At 39.2% G+C, this 20,984-nt stretch overlaps 3 protein-coding genes across 7 annotated transcripts; 1 reads left to right on the forward strand and 2 right to left on the reverse strand.

Moving 5' to 3' along the window:
- Positions 1 to 240: 240 nt before the first annotated feature.
- Positions 241 to 4,436, reverse strand: LOC109088904 (MAPK regulated corepressor interacting protein 2-like). The gene is made up of 5 exons (XM_019103047.2): positions 3,870 to 4,436; positions 3,663 to 3,732; positions 2,621 to 2,754; positions 946 to 1,047; positions 241 to 593 (listed from the first exon to the last, which is right to left on the reverse strand). The coding sequence occupies exons 1-5, from the start codon at positions 3,922 to 3,924 to the stop codon at positions 523 to 525; spliced, it is 432 nt and encodes a 143-aa protein (XP_018958592.1). The 5' UTR covers positions 3,925 to 4,436; the 3' UTR covers positions 241 to 522.
- Positions 4,437 to 5,347: 911 nt separating this feature from the next.
- LOC109088902 (glycerophosphodiester phosphodiesterase 1-like) lies at positions 5,348 to 12,035 on the reverse strand. The gene is made up of 6 exons (XM_042748558.1): positions 11,328 to 12,035; positions 7,947 to 8,122; positions 7,740 to 7,845; positions 7,214 to 7,306; positions 6,918 to 7,129; positions 5,348 to 6,231 (listed from the first exon to the last, which is right to left on the reverse strand). The coding sequence occupies exons 1-6, from the start codon at positions 11,577 to 11,579 to the stop codon at positions 6,084 to 6,086; spliced, it is 987 nt and encodes a 328-aa protein (XP_042604492.1). The 5' UTR covers positions 11,580 to 12,035; the 3' UTR covers positions 5,348 to 6,083.
- A 2,199-nt stretch (positions 12,036 to 14,234) lies between these two features.
- Positions 14,235 to 20,734, forward strand: LOC109088899. 5 transcript variants are annotated; one of them, XM_019103041.2, is made up of 7 exons: positions 14,235 to 14,981; positions 16,037 to 16,077; positions 16,189 to 16,263; positions 16,341 to 16,434; positions 16,641 to 17,095; positions 18,402 to 18,613; positions 18,813 to 20,734. In XM_019103041.2, the coding sequence occupies exons 3-7, from the start codon at positions 16,194 to 16,196 to the stop codon at positions 18,813 to 18,815; spliced, it is 834 nt and encodes a 277-aa protein (XP_018958586.1). In that variant the 5' UTR covers positions 14,235 to 14,981; positions 16,037 to 16,077; positions 16,189 to 16,193; the 3' UTR covers positions 18,816 to 20,734. The 5 variants fall into 5 exon arrangements, with proteins under 5 accessions (XP_018958586.1, XP_042604720.1, XP_042604718.1 ...); XM_042748786.1 differs by having other exon boundaries at positions 14,237 to 14,981; positions 16,567 to 17,095; positions 18,873 to 20,734; XM_042748784.1 differs by having other exon boundaries at positions 14,237 to 14,981; positions 18,873 to 20,734.
- Positions 20,735 to 20,984: the final 250 nt, after the last annotated feature.

Here is a 20,984-nt window from a genome sequence, read left to right on the forward strand (position 1 = left end):
CAAGTATATTTCACAGAACTAACATTAGCCTGTAATGCAAAAATATATATATATATAAAATACAATATTTAATTATACATGTATCCATAAATGATTTTTTTTTATTGTATCATAAGAATTTTTTTCCCCTTAATTACTTTAAATCACAATGCAAAAATTATAAAATAAAATGATAAATATCTTTGCACCCAATGATATCAAAATGTGACCAACACTGAACAAAATCACATACCAAAGAGGTCTTGAAAAAAACTTTTACTGGACTTTTTTTTGTTTTGTTTTATAACATCACTTTTTTGCAAAGATCTGCCCAGAAAAACAGACATCTCACATTCTAACAAAGAAAGAAAAGCAGAAGAAAAATCTGTTCATCTTCCGTGTGCATGAGAGAGAGTCTGGGTCCGGCTGGGCAAACAGTTCCACAGGAAGTGTGCACATCTCTCGCATGATCACCTGAGCTCATCAGGACTGCCTCAGTCTGGACCGGTCAGCCACATCTCCTCATGCCCCATCATGCACCTGTCATGACAGGTTGGCAATGTTGGCCAGGAAACGCTGGGCCCACCACTCCTCGAGATCAATAGGCACAAAATCTGAAAAACAGAGACTGGGTGAGTTCTCTGAGATCGTATCATATTTGAATTAAACAACAGCACACAAAATATATGCACTTTTTATCCCTTTTGTAGCAGGGAAGCTGCTTTTCTTCACAACAGATCCTTCTGTGCTCCAGAAACACATGAATACGGGTTTGGAATGGCATGAAGGTGAGTAAACCTTTTTAATTTTTTTAAGACGATTTATTTTAATTTTTACATGGATAATTTGAATTTGTGTATCCTAAAGACAGAAGAGGCCTTCAAAATAGAGAACAAGTCAGCAAAATAGAGGCATCGGGTCTCTTCAGCGCTTAAAGAAAGTAAATAGGATAAGTCCCAGACTGACTCTTCATGCCGGGATTGGGGCTTCTCTCTGCGTACTGCACCGGGCCTTTCCCGTTCTCCGGCTGGGATCCCTCTCCGAGCTTCTGTTCCACCTCCTGCCAAGCTGCAATCAGAAGATATTGTATCAGTATAGAATTACTAATTATATATACAGTGAAAATACATAATATACAATTTACTAGTTAGTTATGCTTTGCTAAAGTAGTTCAGCAGCTATATCATGGTTTCTATGGGTCTTTATTCAGTCTTCCACTTAAAAAGGTCTTAAATCAGAGCATAAAGTCTATAATTCATAGTCATGGCAATAAATGTTGCATGCTTTGCAAAAAAAAACAAAAATATTCAAACATCCTTAAATCAAGATACATTTACTTGAGTTGCAAAATGAAGTCTTGTTTTCTAAAAAAAAAAAAAAAAAAAAAAAAAAAAAAAAAAATGATTAGAAGTGTGCGTTTATGCTTGAATCAAAGAACTCGTATCTGTCAGGGGAGTAAGAAACTTGTTTTCCCTTTGAATTAGGTTGTTGAGCCCACTGGCAGATATTTGTTTTAAACGTTTCATTTTGATCAATTTATCAAAACAAGACTTGCTAGTGTGTGTCTTTTCGCAGCGTCACCAGAAGACACAGTTTAAGTTATTCTTATACCATAAATGTGCTTTTTTGTAAAGTGAGTAAAAAGAAAGTAATGAAAATCTGTAGGAAGCTGTGTTTCAAGCTTTAAAGTTTTGCTAATACATTGTGCTTTCTAGACATTTACATCAGAAAATCTATTGACGTATTATGCTCCCTTTAATTTATTACTTAAATTTGGACTTAAATGGCTCTTTGAAAAAAAAGAAGTCTTACATCTTCATAAAATCTGCAGAAACTATACATTGCTCTCGTGTAGATTAAAAATTGCAAGTCATGGTGATGTCTAATTTGTTAGTGAATCATTCATTTGAGTTGATTCTTTTCAATGAATGCCTCATTGTGAAGCCTGAACGATTCATTTGTGAACAAACGTCTTTTAAAATCCTTAATTCAGTGATCCAAAAAAATTAATAGAGAGGTATACAAACTAAAAAGAAATGTTTTGTCCTATCTCAAAATATCATGTATCACAACATAAGAACAGTTTAGATCTAGAAAAACATGATCATCTCGTTAGCAACTTGGCATACTTGGCAAACTTTTGGACACCTTTTACCAATTATAATTGCTTCCTTTACACTCCCTAAACCGGTTGCAAGATTTTACCGGCTCGCACAGCTCTCTTCTACTGACTGTGAAGCAGTTTTAGAAAACATTAAGCCTCATTGCCTGTCATTGTACAAAAGGGCCTAAAAACTGCCCTTGAGGGCCATTGCATCAGCCGCTGGAGGCGGAGCCTGGCCTGCACTCAAACACCCTCCTCCTGAAGATAAGAACTGCCCTTTTTCACACAAACTCTGCTGAACTTGCCTCCCCAAGTACATTTATGAGAGTCTGAACCATAGTCATTCACAACTTTAGTCTGCACATGATTAAACTCTTGGACAAGCAGCAAGGTTGTGACAACATCAAGTTACTTGAGAGCCTTGAATACGTCAAAGTTCATTGAGGTCACGGCAACTTCTTGCCCCAGCCTTGGCCCTCCTCAAGGTCTCAGTGATCAAGGAAAAAACAACACTGGTGTTCTGGAAAATGAACTCACCCTCATAAACAAACCGAACATTTTCCTCGTGTGCTGGGGTGAATCCCTCAGTAGTGTTTTCAGCTTTTGGAGAGCTTGGTCTGTGGAACCGCTTTCCGTTCAGCCGGTGAAATACTATCTTAGGTGCTGGTGAGCTGCGAACAACAGATCAATATGGGTTTTCAGTAATAAGGTCTGGGATTTTTACATTTGGTCTCCTTTAATCCCTACTAATTTTTACAGTGCATTCATCTCTCATTTGCATAATTTAAATAAAGGAATTGTATATTAATAATAATAATAAAAACATTCACATGCATTTCGTGGAAGAGAGCACATTCTTTAACGTGTACGAATATCCATACAGGATTCTAACGATAAACGCGCATTTTTTGAGTGAACTGTTCCTTTAATTCCAAATAACGTGACTTCCTCCCTTACGCAACGTCGTTTCTATAGTAACAGCGACGCGTTATGAAACCCGTTTGTTTATTATATCAGCAGTAAGAGCAACAGAAATTAAAAACAAGCGACATCTCCAACAGGTGAAGGACAGACACAAACCCGACGCGTGTCGTAAAACGTCCCGCGACACGGTCCCCAGCCTGGCAAGCAGCACAACGTCCTTGTAGGAGTAACGTTATATATAAAGGGGATGTGACAAGCATGCGTTCGCATTATAACATAACCCCAAAAGATTAGTTACTAACCTCTATATATATATACAGGCATAAATACGAATCGAATCGCGACACAGTCTTCAAACACGCCGACAATCCACGCGCTCTCGTGCACGCGCCGCACTCGCAAGGTCACACGGCGCACGAAAAAAGCATAAGCTACTAAGGTAAACGCGTAAAAACGGGACGTCCCGGTTTACAAACGAGGCCGGCCTGTTCGCCACGGATACTTTCAAGTGTGCTGAGCTTATAAACGAGACGGCGACGCTGGGGCGTTTTTAAAGGCGCAGTTCAGTCATTTTTAAGTCCCCCTGAGCGGCCGAACTCACGCGAAGAGGTCAGTCTGAGCTCGCGCATTACACACACATGTTATCATCACTCACTCCGACACAAGCCAGTGGCTCTGCTTCTGTTTCAGGTCGTTCGCTTTGCTCTCAATCTGCTGCGTGGGGCCTGCAAGAAACAATATCTGTTAATATATGAAAGAGAAGCACGTGGTTGTTCTGAAATATCTGCTATAACGTACTAGGGTGAAATAAGTGATGCACTGTCTATATAGTGACCTGATATGCGTGCTGGTTACACTGTACCTGTTCTCCGTTGTGTCACGAGTTTGCTGGGACCTCTGGTTATTGTGTACATCATGTGAGAGACGGTCTCTGAGGAACCCCTGCGGCGCGATGGATCCACGCGAGCTCTACGGATCTGTCCGCGCGACTGTCACGGTTATATGCACGCCGGAATACGTGACGCGATCCCGCTCCACGACCGAGCTCTCTTGACGCAGCCACCGTGGAAGCGAGCGGCGATCCTGACCGTTAATCTGCCGTGCAGGGGACTGAAGCGAGCGTGTATGAGGTCAGTCAAGGTTGAGAGCGTTTACTGCCCTGGTCACGCGTCGGGGGTCACTCGCGGAGACTTTCTGAGCTCTTAGTCTGGTCTGGACTGTTACTGTAATCTCGGACGTTCAGATCACAGCCTTCCTCCGTGACGTCACGGCACGCCCCCGCGACGCACGCCCGGGGTCACCTCTCACCTAGTCACCCTGTGGACACCATCACACCGGCGCTGTGTACCCTCTAAACACGGGCTTCATCAAACATACACCTGAGGAGGAACGACCGCGCGATAATGATGAAGTCAGGCCGCGCGAAGGGAGAGTTACTAAAGCGTCTGCTAAATGTAAACGACGCTGTGATGTCATTGCGCGATGACGTCGTTATGTAATCACAACGCAACACTGCGTAGAATACACGATCTCATAAAACGAGTTTAACAAACAATCCAGGCTTAATTCATTTGGTCTGACTAATTTTGAACCAAATCAATGGACAGTGTCAGACTAACGAAAATAAGCCTGTCTTACTTGGTAAACTTGTTTTATGCAACAGGACCCGATCACTCAAATTTCAGCAAAAAATAAAATAAATAAAAAAAAATTATATATATATATATATATATATATATATATATATATATATATATATATATGGTTATGAATACGATTTGAAATGTTAATTTAGATTTGTTTGTAAAACTTAAAATAAATATTATAACATTAAAATATAAATATAATTATTGAACATTTACACATTTTATGTATTTTACATTTACATTGTAATGTAGCTGATGCTCATTTTGTTATTAAAACCACACATTATGAACAATTAAGCAGCACAATGGTAGTTAGTATGCTACACTTTCAGAGAAGTCTGTAAAATATGGCACAATGTATTGTGTTAATTTGAACGAATTAAAGTGTACCGTAAGACGAGCGCGCATTAAAGACCACGGGGTGCGTAAATGTGCGCCGCTGCGACGCGCTTCACGCACCACGTGGGCAGCGGCCAGGCTTTACTTGGTACACATTAACAGTTTGTGTGGGTCCAACCATACTGTTAATCTCCCTAATCTGCGATGCAGGTACTGAAGTTACACCGTTCACTCTTTAAACTAATATGATTGAATATAACAAGAAAAAAAAAGAGAGAAAACCCCGTCTGAGGTGGTTGTTAAACAACACCATTGTACAACAGTCCTTGAAATGCAACAACTGGGACAAAATGGCTGTAAATTAAGAATTTAATAGTTTTATTTAAGTATTACCACCAGAGAAAACAGAAACATGCCACTATTTGAAGTAATCCTGAATTAGTATTCATGTATCCAACATAAGGTTGGGGTTTGATAGCTGCCCGAGATCTTACCTCAGATCAAGACCTATTGCTTTTACATTTCTTGACCCCTCTTAAAGTAGGCATGACTACAGAGTGTTGTTTTACATGTAACTTGTTCATTAGCTATCAATACCAGACTCTTAAACATGAAATTAACCCAAATAGGAAGGAATACTCAACTATCTATTTTTCATGAATGAGAGTAAAGCCTAAATATACATTAGCCTAAATAGTTTGTAGCTACGGTGCTGTTTCTACACAAGCAGCAGTAAAAAAGTAGCAGGTCTACTGAATAAATCCCCCTTACTTTCCTCATAAATGTCCTTCTTCAATGAATAATGCCATTAAGATGGGAATAAAATAATGATATAATACCTCTATTGTCAAATTGGCTCACCTGAGTGGGTGTGTACAGTACATTCGAACACTGATATTTACATCTCCCGTATTATACATCTCACACAATGAAAGCACTCGGTTACCCTGTAAATTTCAAGTCTCTACGGCATGCTGCCTAAAACAGAGCAATTCATTACAGACACATACTTCAATATGTTGAGTGAAGTAGGACAGTTTAGTAGCTTGAATTATAAAAGGCCCAAACTATTGATTGTACGAGGTGGCGTTTCAGTAGTGAGGTTCACAGTCCTCTACGAGACTGTCAGTGATGTAGGTGATCTTCAGTAGTTGCTCGTAGTACTGCTTCTCCACAGCCGTGTTCACCGTCCAGCCCACCACCTCTACGCCTCGGGCTGCCCAGTACTGCACATAGTCCCTACGGACAAAAAACACAGAGTATTTTAAAGTGCAGTACATACTCCTATACTGTAGATGGCGCTGATGATTAGATCCTCATCTACACTAACGTTTTCACTGCGTTTCAGAACCGATCTCCATCCACACTACACAACCGAAAACAGATGTCACATGACCATTCATGCAGGTACAACCATGTTCAAAAGCTTGTGACGCCTGCCCCGCCCCCGGAGTCTTCTGATTGGTCCACTGTTTTTGAATTGACACTGATACGCGTATGCGCTACATGTAAACGTTGAAATACTTTTAACCTCTTAAAAATGCGGCGTTCATGTGCAAGACGCTGCAAAAGACACCAAATGCGAGCGCAGTGGTCTTGCACGTCCGTCCAACGCCTATTTACATAGAAAAACAATGGAAAAGTATCGCATTGGAATGGAAAAACGTGTTCTGTGTGAGCGGCCCCCTTAGGGTGGTGAAGGATAATAGTCAGTGCTTAAACACAACCACACAGCGGTCACTTTTAACACAACTCCCATTTCAGCGGTCACATGCAGCAGTTGCTTTTCTGTAACTGACAGACATGCAGAATTTATTTTAGGACTTGTGGTAGGTGTGTTAAACACCTTGCAGTAATGTAATGCACATAATGACATGGCCTCACAGTGATGATCTAAAAACAGCAATAATGACATGTTGACTCACGGCGAGACGAAGTTCTTCTGCACCAGGAAGGCGGAGACTCCGCACAGGTTCCACAGCAGGTGATGATGGGCCCAATCCAGGAGCACGTCCAACACCTGCATCCAGTGGTGCTTCCACACGGATGAGAACCGCGGCGTCCCGTCGCCAAACCGACTCAGACTCCACGGCCGATGGGTCAATGCGGTCACCACATTAGGATCCGCCTGCCGCGTCTGGAAAAGATCAGCCAATACACCTTTATATTAGTGTACAGTTGTCAAAAAATGAGGAAGTGCAGTCGGGCTGGATTGTGTTACCCTATAGATGACTTTGGGCTCAAATGAGCAGACGATGCTTGTGTTGTAGAGCACTGGATACTTCTGGAATAATTCTTTCAGTGCCGCAGCTGCCTGTGGACAACAGATACATGAAAGCATTAACATATTGGTCAGCTAATGCAAGAATCACACACATTGGTGGCCAAAATTATTAGAACACTAGTATTTTCACCAGCTGAAAATGGTTGAAGTCAGTTTTTACTGTAGTGTGTCAGTAAGAGATATCAGTTTACATTTCCACACATTCATTGTGATAATCCAGTGAGATTTTTATTTGCACTACAGTCAGTGCTCCACACAGAAATCCTGTCCTCGTCATCATCCAGTCTGTCTGGAATGACACGAAGAAACACAACAAACTGAGACAGACTCAATCCTGAAGAACTGTGGCAATTTGAAAACATAATTTTGGCCGCCACTGTAAATCAAGTTCTTGTTAAGCAAGATCTTTGAGAAAACCTGTGGACAAGAAATAGTCCCACCAATAATGGACAGTTGTCAGTACCTCATCTGGATGACCTTTGACGTCAAAGTAGATGGTCAGCTGGCGCTTGATGCATTCCTCTACAGCCTCCTGCAGCGTTGGAACCTTCTCACCTCGGAAAAGGTCACTGCTCGCAACCAACAAAAACATACCACCTGCTGTCTCTAACTTGGTCTTGCTCATTTATACCCTATGTATGAAACGAGGCGGTCTTTCTTCCAGTCAAACCTGAATCTGTGTTTGGCCGCTGCGTCCAGTTTTCGCAGTTCGGAGAAGAGCAGCTTGCTCAGCGGTCCCGATCCGTTTGTGGTTCGGTCCACGGTGTCATCATGCATCAGTATGGGAACCCCATCCGCCGTGAACTCCAGGTCCAGCTCCACACCCATGGCTCCATTCTCACTCGCCTTTCATTTAGAAAAGAGAGGAAGAAACCAATGCTTGGTGTGGGATAGGGATGTCAAATTTCGATTATTTCCATGATCGATCGTCGTTTAAATTAACGATCAATTAATCGATTAATCGTTAACCTTATTGCTGCAAAATGCGTCTATTGCAGGCACGCAGTCACCGGCATGACAGGATGTGCAAAAGCCACACAAACACACACACACACACACAACGCTTTCTCACTTGAATTAAAGGGGTTTTAGTCTGAATAAAATGCTAGTAGCAGGACTGTAAAATGAACAGATGTGATTATGATCATTTGATAAAATGAAGAGAGCGCGCCATACTTTTGAGGTCATTTTAGTTTGTTGACTGTTTCCCTGCACGGAGACCGCTGAACGCGCCTCATTAAATGGTTTTGTGGTGCTCGTTGTTGTATTTTAAAACACAATTGCAATTTTTTTCAACTGACATTATGGTATTTAAAATAAAATTATCCCAAACGTAACTGTGTGACTGCGCTGCACATTAAGTGAACCTCTTCCATCGGCGCTGCTGCACCAAAACACACTGTTGCTCACATGAATTTGATCCTGCTGGACTCTGTCCTAGAAAATGTCAGATTTTTAATTTTTGCGTTCCGTTAGCCCTATTTGTTTTTAAAAATCCGGCATACAGTGCATTAGATCGTGACAGTGCATGCCTGCAGACGAGGACGAGCGAGCGCAGCTTTAGCTAGATTTATTTGGAGGTTATTGCTCATGTCTCATTCGGCACAAATCCAAATGTTTCCATATTCACAATGTATTTGAATGTTAAACTATTATTTATAATGTAAACTAGGCTTGTACTTAACACGCATTCGCATAGGCTATAGACGGAAAAGATGATCCTCTTCACATGAGCAAACCGTCCTTGGCATAATAGCAGAGTGAACCGGTATACTACGGTCTATTTAAACTGACCAGTGTAACCTTTTAAATGTTTAGTTGACTATTTTATTTTGATAATGAACAGACTGCGATGTAAGTTTGAATCGCTAGAATATACGTGTGCAGCAGGCTCCGGCGCGATCGAAACAGCTGAGACATTAAAAAAAAAAAAAAAAAAAAAAAAACCTTTTCCGCAGAAGTGTTTCCTTTCATTTGTGCGCACACAATAAAAACAGAAGGTTTGTGCTCTTGTAAAATAAAGCAAACAAACAGAATGCGTTGTCATCCTTTTTCTTTTCTTTCCGTTAACTTATGGAGCGCTGCCACACTTCTGTTTTAAATCCGTTATCTTAATTAAGTCAGATATATTTCGCATATTTAAAAAAAAATAAATAATAAATAAAAATAAAAAAAAATTCTGAAAACAAATTGTTATTTTTATGTTGGGCCTATTACTTAAGTTACATAGGCTATACATTTTCCTTAACGCATCCCATTTTGTCCCAGGGCTTGAGAGTGAGGTCCATGCAGAAACTTGTGAACGATGCTCGGCGTCACCGTTTAGTGACATCACTGAATGCTCCGGGAAAACGTATTGTCTGTGTCGGTCACACAGCGCCTATTAATCGCTGTTTTGAATCCAGCAATTATTTATTTACAAATTATAAGCTCTGGTTATGACAAATGTGGTATAAAAGCTTTGTTTATTAGAGGAATAATAGGAAACTCTTAGATCGCGACCATGCCTCTGGATGCGCTCGAGCCCATAGCCTTCATTTACGCGGCTTTGTTCTGGTTTGCCGGTTGGTCACGAATTTCCACAAATTCAATAACATATAGGCATTGTTTATTTTCCTAAATCTTCACAGTCTAACCCTCTTATTTCGCAGGTTTATTTTATTATATTTCACTTTTAATAACTGTTTTCGCATCTCTTACTGCTGTGGTAAACATGGGAAGGGAAATTAAAGATTTAATGAATTAAGAATTCGTTCGATTTATTAATTTGTTCCCTTATTTCACTTAAATCATGGGTTATTTAGGAAACAAAATTAATGAAACATGGACAGTTGCCACAAATTAATAAGTCACAGGAACGAATTAACAAGTTGTAGGAATGAATAGACTACCTATCCTGTGTCCGGCAGCCCTGCAAAGCGCACGATATGAAACAGTTATCTGATGAAATTATTAGTTACTACATTTCTATTGCTTTTTTATGTTGAAGACCTTTTATGTTGTTTCTATTTTAATGTACTTTAAAGTTTAAATCACATTAAAAGCTTAATTTGTACATTGTGAATGAATGATGATGCTTTTATACCGTCACCGTCACTCATAGCCGCTCGCACGTGTTCTGCGCATGAGCCGCACGCAGCCCAACAGTAAATCGGTTAACTGACCGTCGACAGCCTTAATCGATTGCATCTCTTATCGACAATTAATCGATCATCGATTAATCGTTGACATCCCTAGTGTGGGATATAATGCCACAAAACCAAAGTTAAAACAATGCTTTCACAATGTGCGAAAGGTACAAGAAATTAGCTTTAGAGGTTAAAGAACATTTGCTGGTGTAAAAAAAAAAAAAAAAAATGTATATTAAAAAATGTGCAGTAAAATTATATTATATAGCCTACTTAAATTTTTAAAACGCGAGAAGCAAGTTAGGAATGGCAAAAAAATACAATAAAAAAATAAATAAAAAAACGTAAAATCTAGATACGCATTTTTGGAAGATTTTTTTTTTACTTTCTGACTTTTTAGCATCTCAGTTCAGCTCACAGAAATATTCCATAAAATGAATATGTAAATGCAATATATTTTATATAATTCATATAAATTATACTTTGTATATACTGTGAATGTTGTTGGCTCTATGCTCATGATTTGTACGTCGCTTTGTGGGGAAAGGTGTCTGGTAAACGCATGCATGTAAATGTTGTTTTATAAACAATCACACTGTTTACATTGCTACACACTGAGCGAGTCGGAGTTGTTTGAAAGAAACGATTCTCTGTTCAATCAGCCAGTGAACCGCTATATTTGATTCTTTAAAAACCCATTCATTGGAACAAGCTGAAAAGATTCATTTAAAAGAGCCGACTCAAAAGAACGATTCGCTCACAAATCGAGCATCGCTTCTGTCAGTGATGTTTATGCTTTATCGCTTTATGTGTGGTCTTTAAAAATAATAAGCTTCGGTTGCTTAATTTAAGTTGCTAAATCAGTACTGCCACGAGAAGAAGAAAAACATATCTAAGCACTAAACCATGAAAGAGATGCTCACCGCCCGTATAGCAGCGATGGTGTTCTCGGGGGCGTCGTGTCCCCCGCCGCGGTGCGCCACCGCTGACGCTCCGGACGCGGGCCGAAGCACCTGTCTGGCCCGGCTGGAGGGGACCTGCGGGAACCGGAACATCACCAGGAAGAGGTAGAGAGAGGCCGTGAGCACCGTGGGCCAGACGGCGCTCCTGGTTCCCAGCAGAACCACGACGAAGACGACAGAGAACAGCGTGAGCTCGTCTCCAAACTGAAGCATGGCGAGAAAGCGAGCCTACAAACACACGAGCGCTGTTATTGCAAATAACCGATCGGTGATCAATACACATGTAGCATCAGCTGGTTTCCGCTCGGTCGATGCTTTCAGACGACATCCGCGTCGCGAGGGTCATCCAGATGTTGATACTGTAGTGTTCAGCCTCCCGTCATTCATTGTGTGTCACAAACCTGCTTGCATTAATGAACTGGCAGAATTATCATGACATCACGGGTTTTTTTCGAAATCGCTCGCGTGACCAGATTGACTGCTGACCTCAGCACAATAAACAGCATTAACTGCTATTAATGACAGCCTAAGTAAATGTATTTACACTGCGTACCGATAACCCTTCAAGCTGCTTGACGAACAAAAAGCGCAAGATCTCTATAATATAATAACTAACGTTATCTGACGCAATGCCAGCCAGGTGGTGGAAACTTCCCAACAACACGACTATGACATAAAAGTTCATGTGTTTAAAATATTTTTGGTTAGGCCTAATATAAGTAAATTTCCCCTTTTATTTATTTATTATTATTGTTGTTGTTTTTAAATTTCAGAACATTTTTAATTTAGTAAGTTTATATTATATTATTTCATTGCAATAACAACGAAGAGGCCTTTATTTTGAAGTCTGCGCGATGCACTGAACTTGTGTGATGTAAGTGCTTTCAAAAATAAATACATTGTTAATTTTAATACATTTCATTCACTTTTTTGTTTATATAACACTATCTTCAAAAAACCTTAATTCAAAATAATACCACACTCAAATACCTTTTATACAAAAAAATCACCTCATAAAAGAATAGAAAAAAGAAAAAATAAACAAAAAGGAAACTAAAAAAAAAGAAATAAAAAAGGCAACTAAAATAATGTATTGTATTATTTTATTTAATTTTACAATTGAAAACAGTTTTACATTTTAAAAGCATGTTAAGTTATTTTATTGCGAAAACGACACAAGGACTATTAATTTGAAGTTCCGCTGCCTGACTTTTTGTATCCCGCTTCACAGAAGCACTGCAGTGCACTGAACTTGTGGAGATGTAAGTGCTTTCAAAGCTGCATTAATTGTTGACATTTTATTGAATTAATTTGCTATCGTTTGTGTATTTTCTTTCGTGGTCGAATCTGTAGACGCATGAAACACTAGCAAATATCCTCAATCTGAGTTCACGTAAGTATTGCCCTTGACAGCCAGTAACGTTATCTTACTCTAATAATACCCACAGGATAAACCTGGTTAATGCATTTTTAAGCAAGTATGTTATATTATCTAGTCAATTTAAGCGTATTTCCTTTTAATAAGTATTGTTACTAGCGACGGGAAAAACGAACCTGTTCAAAGCTTCGAATCAATTCAATCAAATGCATCTCAAAATGATTCACTGTTTCGAAGCTCGAAACACCAATTGTGAAAAAGGCAGTTACAAATTAATTGCAAATGTTTTATTTAAAGTATAATACACTAAATGTTATATATATATATATATATATATATATATATATATATATATATATATATATAAAAACATTAAATATGAATTTTTTTTTTTTTTTTTTTTTTAATTAAATTATAATATTACTTGTTTTGTTTGTTTTATAGAAAGCTTGCAAATGGAGGCCAGTAAGACACTATTGACTACTACTCATCCTTTTAGGCCTGGTTTGACACACAGGGCTTAGATTAAGCCAGGATTAGGCAATAGTTCAATTAGGACATTATTTAAGTAGTTTTTATAAACATGTCTTAGAAGAAAAAGCAATACTGGTGTGCATCTTGAGACAAAACAAAGGCACTGACATATTTTAAGATCGGTTAGTGCAGGTTTCTTTCAGTTGAAACAGCTCAGACTTACATTTTAGTCTGGGATTAGGCCTAAGCCTGGTTTGTGAAACCAGGAGTTAGTTACAGAAATGTCTCTTTAAAATTTTTACAAACTGATGAAACTGATCAGGTAAAAACCGTAGGTTAACCGCTGCGAGGCGATCTCAATGAACTCGCATGATTCACGGGTTCACAAAAATCGCCCCTCAACAGAAAACCATTGAAATTTCGATTCTGACTTGACTCAAAGCCTCGTTTACTGAAATCACGTGACTTTGGCCCTTTGATACGCTCTCCGAACCACTGTCTCTAAACAAACGAGTCACAAAAGTTTCGAAGCGTCACGAAGCAGTGCTTCGAAAGCGCCCATCACTAATCGTTACCATGGTTACTGTCTCCTCAGATGATGTCGGCACGATTAATCCGCATCTCCCGTCTCCCTCTCTATGGGTGTCACCGTGCAGGACTGATCTCAAACTCTGGTGTGCAGTACAGCCGTGACCTGGCGCATGTGGGTCGACGGACGCCCATCACAGTCACTGTGCAGATCCAACCTGCGGCCTTCTGCTCTGACCTTGCCTCGAGGAAGTACAGTCCAATTTACACTTTTCCGGCTATCAGAGGCCTGCGTGCGCTTTCTAGACTCAAACTGATGCAGACGGGCATCACTGTGGTCTTACTGCCCGCGGTGTACTACCTCTACCTGCAGTGCATCTAAAATGAAACGATTATAAAAACACTTCAATAAGATAAACACTCCCAAATTCACATTCAAGAAAAAGACTAACGGATGAAAACTCTAGTAAAGAAAGTCTGGTGTAAGGTTAACCCTGCCGGCTTTACATTCTTGAAAACGATTAACAGTTGAAAACATTCGTTAGAAATTTAGAAAAATCATCAAATGTAATCAGTTAGATTTCTTCTAATGCAACTGAAGTAACTGAAATAGTTACACTACATTTTTAAACAGGGTAACTTGTAATCTATTAGCTTTTAACCTGTTACATTTCCAAAGTAACCTTCCCAGCACTGAATGATAATCTTCACAAATTAACACCGTTGCCTACTGTCCCACGGTTGCACCGCTGTTAAGCTTATACAAGTTTAGCAAATATACAAGGTTGAAATGTTTTGCAACTTTACACAGTGGGGCTGTGAAAGTGAATAAGTGAGTGTTTACCATCATGGCGTTTAAAGTCCCAGACAGCCTCTGTTGTGTCCCATTTATCCACTTGTTAGCAACTGCTTTCTTCAAGACACATAAATCCTTAAAAAATTAAATGAGGCATTACTGGTGTATTTTATGTCATGGAAAAAATGTTATACCACAGACCGTGTGAAACACAGACCTGTAGCCTTTTTAGTTTTTGACAGAAACCATAAACCCAGTCAGACTTCACGACACTTGAGAATGTTGTACTCCAGGACAGCAGGTGGCGCGGTCGACGTATTCAGTTGCTAAGCAACCCACAGAAAATCCACTGAACGCGTCCCTCGCGAATCACGCAAACGACCCACAACAACAACACCGTCTGGAGGTGAACCTCAAACTGCAGCTTTAACACTTAAAGGTAAGTCAACGTTTCTTTAAATCTCAGCTAACACGCAGATTTCACCCACTGTTCTACAGCGCGTCACCTGATTCACTGTTCACGTGCGTTTCTTCTCTCTGAGTGGACTTTGTTTGTTTTATGCTAGCGTTGCTAGAATTATTATTCTGCAGTGGAAACACCATGGGCTTATGGGGAGCGAAGTAACACGCGAAAAAAGCTGCTAAAAGAGCCAATAATGTGCTTGAATCTTTAGAAGAACGAGTTCATTCTCAGATTGGAAAGAGGCCAACCAAAGATGGCGTTGAAGGAGTTTTGTTTTTCTTTGGTTGCTCTTACAGCACCCCGTCTATACCTGAAGTACAGTCGGAAAGATGGACATTCATTGCTCAGTACAACAAATCACTATGTGTTGGAAAAGTTATCAGGCGGCGGGTTACACTGTTTGGGAATATTTTACTCCCTTGGTAAAACTAAAAAAAAAAAAAAAAAAAAAGAAACACATGTATTCAAGTTACAGCTAAATATAGATGGTCCGCCTTTGTTTAAAAGTTAATCTCTTCAGATCGTGTTATTATAAGACCAGTTTTGATTGCTTATTTTTGTGGTGTCACTAAACCAACTTCCCTTTCAGACTGCCTAGATTCTCTTGATAGAGAGCTAAATGGCTTGAGAGAAGGATTTGTAAATGTTTTGTCCCAGCTGAGTTTGCCAGAAAACCAAGGGTCTGGAAGAAAGACTAAAATGGAAAGCAACAGAATTTAGATGATGTGTTGTCGGAGGTTGTCTTACCGAACAAATGTATAATAATTTCATGCTTTTATCTGCTGCAGTTTGCATTTTAGCAAATCTGTCATTCTGTTAATCGATGAGTGACTTCGCCAATGCATTGCTTATCTTATTTTTTGAACATTTCAATAAGTTGTGTGGTTCAGAATTTGTGGTGTACACTCTGTATTGATTCAGCTTAGCTGTGATTTCACTTAGACCTAATATCTGGATTTCATTGTGAAAATTACTTGGAGAACTTTCATTGAAAATGTGTGTGTTTGTGTTTTCATTTTCTCTCCCCCCAGAATTGGACATTTTGAGCTACTCTTGGACACCATCTCCACTAGTAAGTATGACATCTAATCGGTTTAAAGTCGCAATCAGTATTTATGTATTTCCCTTTGTATTATCTTCTTTTAAAATACTTTGTTTATCCACATTTGTGTTTTGCTTGCAGAAATCATGTACCACATTGTCGGTTTTGTTGACACTGAAGAAGTGGAGGTTGTGCCTGCAATCTGGGTGAAGAGTGGTGTGTGTTTGATTAAAAAGGTAAAATGGTAAACAACTTTTTGAATTGTTCTGATTTTGTAATTCTGTCTTTCATAGATAATTATAGTGAAGCATGCCAGAAGCTACCTCTTGCAGAACAGCAGACCAAACTCCAGTCATACTCCCTGATGCCACCGAAATGCAAAATAAAGTAAGACTGTTTATATTATCTAATTCTTTAACACAGACCTGTTTCCTAACAGGTCCTTGTATCAATGTGCAGTTCCACAAATTAACATGCAAATTTCTTTTTGAACTGCACAATGGGAATATTTTACTGAAGAGTGTTTTCACATTAACATGCCACCCTCGCTTCATCAAATTTGGTAATCATTCAATTTCTCGCCTTCGCTAAAGACGAGACATGTGCCCACTGGATGATTATGACCGTGATGAGGAGGCTACCACACCCCTAAAAAACAATTTCCCACAAGCTCCTCAAATATATCTGCTGTCCAAAAGGATTTGTTCGGCGTCTAATGAGCTACAACCAAGTGCTGTAGGACAAAGTCAAAGTCAGTCCCCGGGTGTGACACAGATTGTGGAAACTTCGAGACCATCCTTGTTGGAGATAAGTCCTGGCTCTGAGTGGCATGAAAATACTCTGCTGCCTCGCCAGATTTCCCAGCAGCCGCGGCGAACAAGTAGTTCTGACAGAGCATCACAAGACACCACAGAACATAAGAGTGAAGTGACATGGCCACAGGACACAAGTGTACAGTCTCCCGAACAACCGGCACAGTCACCGCGGCATCACGAAACACCCAGACCCCAGAGAAAAAGCCTCTCAAGCTATGATCCATTCTTAACCTGTAAGATTCACTTCTGTTTTCTAACATTTACTCACTGCTAGTGTAAGTAGGGCTGGGTAAAAATAGAAACTTCTCTATTTTAATAATGAACGGAACAATGTGGCGCATCCCATCCAATAAGTCACAATAAGCTTTGTGTTTACGTTTGATATAAATCAAAGTCTCCGATTAAAAACCAACACCAATCTAATATAAAACAATCATCTAGCGATAAATGCAGTTTTGGTGCTGTTTAATGTGGAGCGACAGATGGCTGAAGCACCTCAGTTCAAGGAAACAGCAGCATGAAGCGAATGTGAACTGATCATCTCCTCCGCCTTAATACCAGTTTCACCTTGAAATAAACATCAATAAACAGCTGAAGCTATTAAAAAAAAAAAAAAACGTAACGAAATCAGTATCCTGTCTCATGTAATCGCTCAATAAGTGTTTAAACCGCACAAAGACATCAATATAACAGCTTGTAACAATGTCACGTAACGTCACATTTACATCAGAAGACACATATTCGGTGACTAGAGAGGAGCATTTTATAAATATATGAAATATATAACATTCATTATAACTTTAATGTTTATAGTATGAATAAATTTGTCAAGTTTTTATGACAGCCACTATTTAAATGTTTATATAAAAAAAAAAAGTGCAAATAGCCCACTTTGTTGGTAGAAGCTAATTACACTAACTCCGCCCACCAGCGTGTGAATGGGCTAGTCAACACTACAAAAGACGATCAGTAAACAACAGCTCCAGTGGCGCAGATGGTAAAACGCAAGTTATAGTCTTCTTGATTCAATCGACCCGACACCGTTATTATTGCATACTGTTTTATAATTTACTACAATGCTAAGGTGGAGGTAATTGCCACTATTTGCAATAAGTGGTATAAATAGCAGAAAATCCTGCAATTTTTTACATGGTGTAAATGGAATCTATAGCTAGCACCTAGTTTAGCACCTATAGATTGCATCTAGTGTAAATAACAAATCGCTAAAAATACTGCTATTTTCACTTAGTGTAAATAGCATCTGTCGCTAAGAAAATATGCTATTTTTACTTGGTGTAAATAGTATCTAATTGCTGTTTACACTTAGTGCAAGTAGCCACTGCCTTTAAAAAAAAAAAACAGGAAGATCTGGCATGTACTGTACCGGATATATCTAAGATAATGGATGTCAAATCGAATCGCAAGCTTGTGAATCAGAATCAGATCGTGAAATTTGTGTGAAAACCCAGCCCTAAGTGTAATGTTAATTTCATAGCATGGGTATTGTGGTGAACTTTGCAATTCCTGTGTTTGTTTCAGCACTTCTCCATGACATATTAACTAAACAAGAAATTCTAATGGAGCAGCAGAAGAAGATTATGAGGATGGTGCAAGATCTCAAAGCAAACAATGTTTCTGAGATCACGGAGACTAACCTTTTAAGTCCAGAACAATGTCCAGTTGAAGATTTGAGGTCATTAACTTCCCCGGAAAGTGATCTTCAATCTTGTCCGGAAACGAGAATAAAAGTGGTAGGTAACATTGTCAGTTGCTTACTGTTATCTTAAGAGTTTTATTGTAGTAACGGTTATAAATAAATGGTTTGTGTGTTTAATATAAAACAAAAAATGGTTGGGAAAAAAACCCATTTGAAAAATTAATCTAATTTGGTAAGTCCAATATCAAAATAATTCATCCCTAGATTTAGCTGATTCAATCTTTTCATATCAGTGATCAACAAACTGCACAGTGCAGAAACTTGGCACTTTCAAAGTCAATTCTGTTAAACAGGAAACATACAGTGGGAGCGGAGAAGATGAAATGACATACAAGGATGAAGAATCCTGTCCGATACAAATAGAAAAACAACAGGCACCAAAGATGGGCAAACCCTGTGGACCTACATGTGGAAAGAAATGTACGCAGAAGATCCCACATGTTCGAAGAAAAGAAATATTTAACGCCTATAAGGACATGTCACACAGCGACAAATGGACTTTTGTATTTCACTCAGTTACCCAATCACTGAAAACACGTTTCACGACGGGAGGTCCCAGCAGACGCAACAAGACTTTTCAGTATCACCTAAATAACAGCCTCGGGCAACCTCAAGAAGTCTGCAAAACCTTCTACCTAACCACACTGGGATACCATCCGAAAAACGACAGAGTGATTGTCAGCGTGACAGGCAACAAATCCGGTGCCGTTCCTCCTCCAGACCGCAGAGGGCGACACCCACCTCCCAATAAAATAGATCTGACGCCAATTCACCAACACATTCAGTCGTTCAACCCAACTATCAGTGACTGTAAATGTGAACACGCCGAAAGCAGACGATATTTACCAAGCAATGTAACCATCATGATGATGTATAAAGACTTTAAAGGCAAAAGTTCAACTGTGTGTTCATATGAAACCTATAGGAAAGCCATAAAAGACATGAATATAGGTTTCAGGAAATTGAGCGAGGAAGAGTGCAAAAAGTGTCTGGAAGGCGATACTCGCATTAAGACTGAGCATCTCTAAAGTAGCAAAAATAGTAGCAAATAAATGTCACACTGTGCTAAATTTAAAATAAGAGCATGATTCTATACAAGTCAGGATTTCACTCGACTTTGTATATTATTTCTGCGGCAAAAGTTTTGGCTACATTTTACACCTCAGTGACAAATACAGATGTTTATGGCCCCGATATACTTTAAACGAAGTTCTTTTTCGTTCTTCATATGGGAGCTAAGAAGTTTGAAAAGGCTGAGTGACGGTATACTGTTTTTGAATGTTTCAACACCCACGCGCTGCTGGAGGCGGGGTGTGGATTAATGTGAATGTGTCACGCCGATCATGCGTACATCCCCTAAACACAACAATAAATGCCTTCTCCGAATCTTTAAAGTCTCTCAGTGAGCGATCGTACAGGTGCAGAAACTTTTGTACCAGCTCAGCTTTTCATTACTCCAGTGTATTCATGTTGCTACTAACTTGTTGTTTTGGATGTTGTTCCCCTGTCTGACCTCTGTGGAATGAGTAATGAACTGGGGAAACGAATTTTGTTTCAGCCTGATTTTGTTGGAAATTACATCATATCAGTTTGTTCTATTTCATTTAAAGTATATAAGGGTTCTTGCAGCGTTAGAAAATGGATGAAAATTAGAGTAAAGCCACAAATCAGTTTTGAAAAACAGCAAGATAATTACATGAATTTGCATTTATTTACCTACACTTTCTATTTGTATATTGTTTACATTGTATCACGTTTTGTTGTTGGTGTAGCAACTGTGTTTTGCAGTTGTAGGCCGCTGTAGATTTCGTTTTATATTTTCCCCTTTAGATGAGATTGGGAAGTGTTACAACAGCATCAGTTATCTAACTAGAAAAGAGCTAGTGTAGGTGAAGTGAAGCGAAGCTTTCAACACTAGAGTATTGGAAAAAGGTTCATTACTGGAAGCTTTTCAACACTGTTTATGCTTTGGCCATCTAGTGGCACCTTCCAAAGGGCTGTGTTCCATTACAGCTGCTGGTTTCACATCTGGTTCTGCAAATGATTCTTTGTTTTATTTTATTGTATACAAATCATGGCCATTGTCAGAGTCATTCATTTGTGTTGGTGTTCTACCACTAAAATAAGTAAAATAAATCAAACAAATTAAATCTTTGATTTGTCTATTTTAATTCTATCTCAGTCCTTAGACTGTTATTGAATGGGCAAAGTTCATTTGAGCTAGAAAAAAAGGCAATGGTAACGCATTATAATGTAAAGGAAACGGCGCTGAAGTTCGCTTCATTTGAATCAGTTACTGAAGCAGTCATTAGTTTTCAGGCAAACAAAGCTTCAGACATCGTAGCTTTGACATTAATTACATGGTTTAGAAATAAGTTATAGAATTACTATAATTCCAGTTAATT

Source organism: Cyprinus carpio, chromosome B22, assembly GCF_018340385.1.
Source record: "Cyprinus carpio isolate SPL01 chromosome B22, ASM1834038v1, whole genome shotgun sequence".
Classification (NCBI taxonomy): Eukaryota; Metazoa; Chordata; class Actinopteri; order Cypriniformes; family Cyprinidae; genus Cyprinus; species Cyprinus carpio.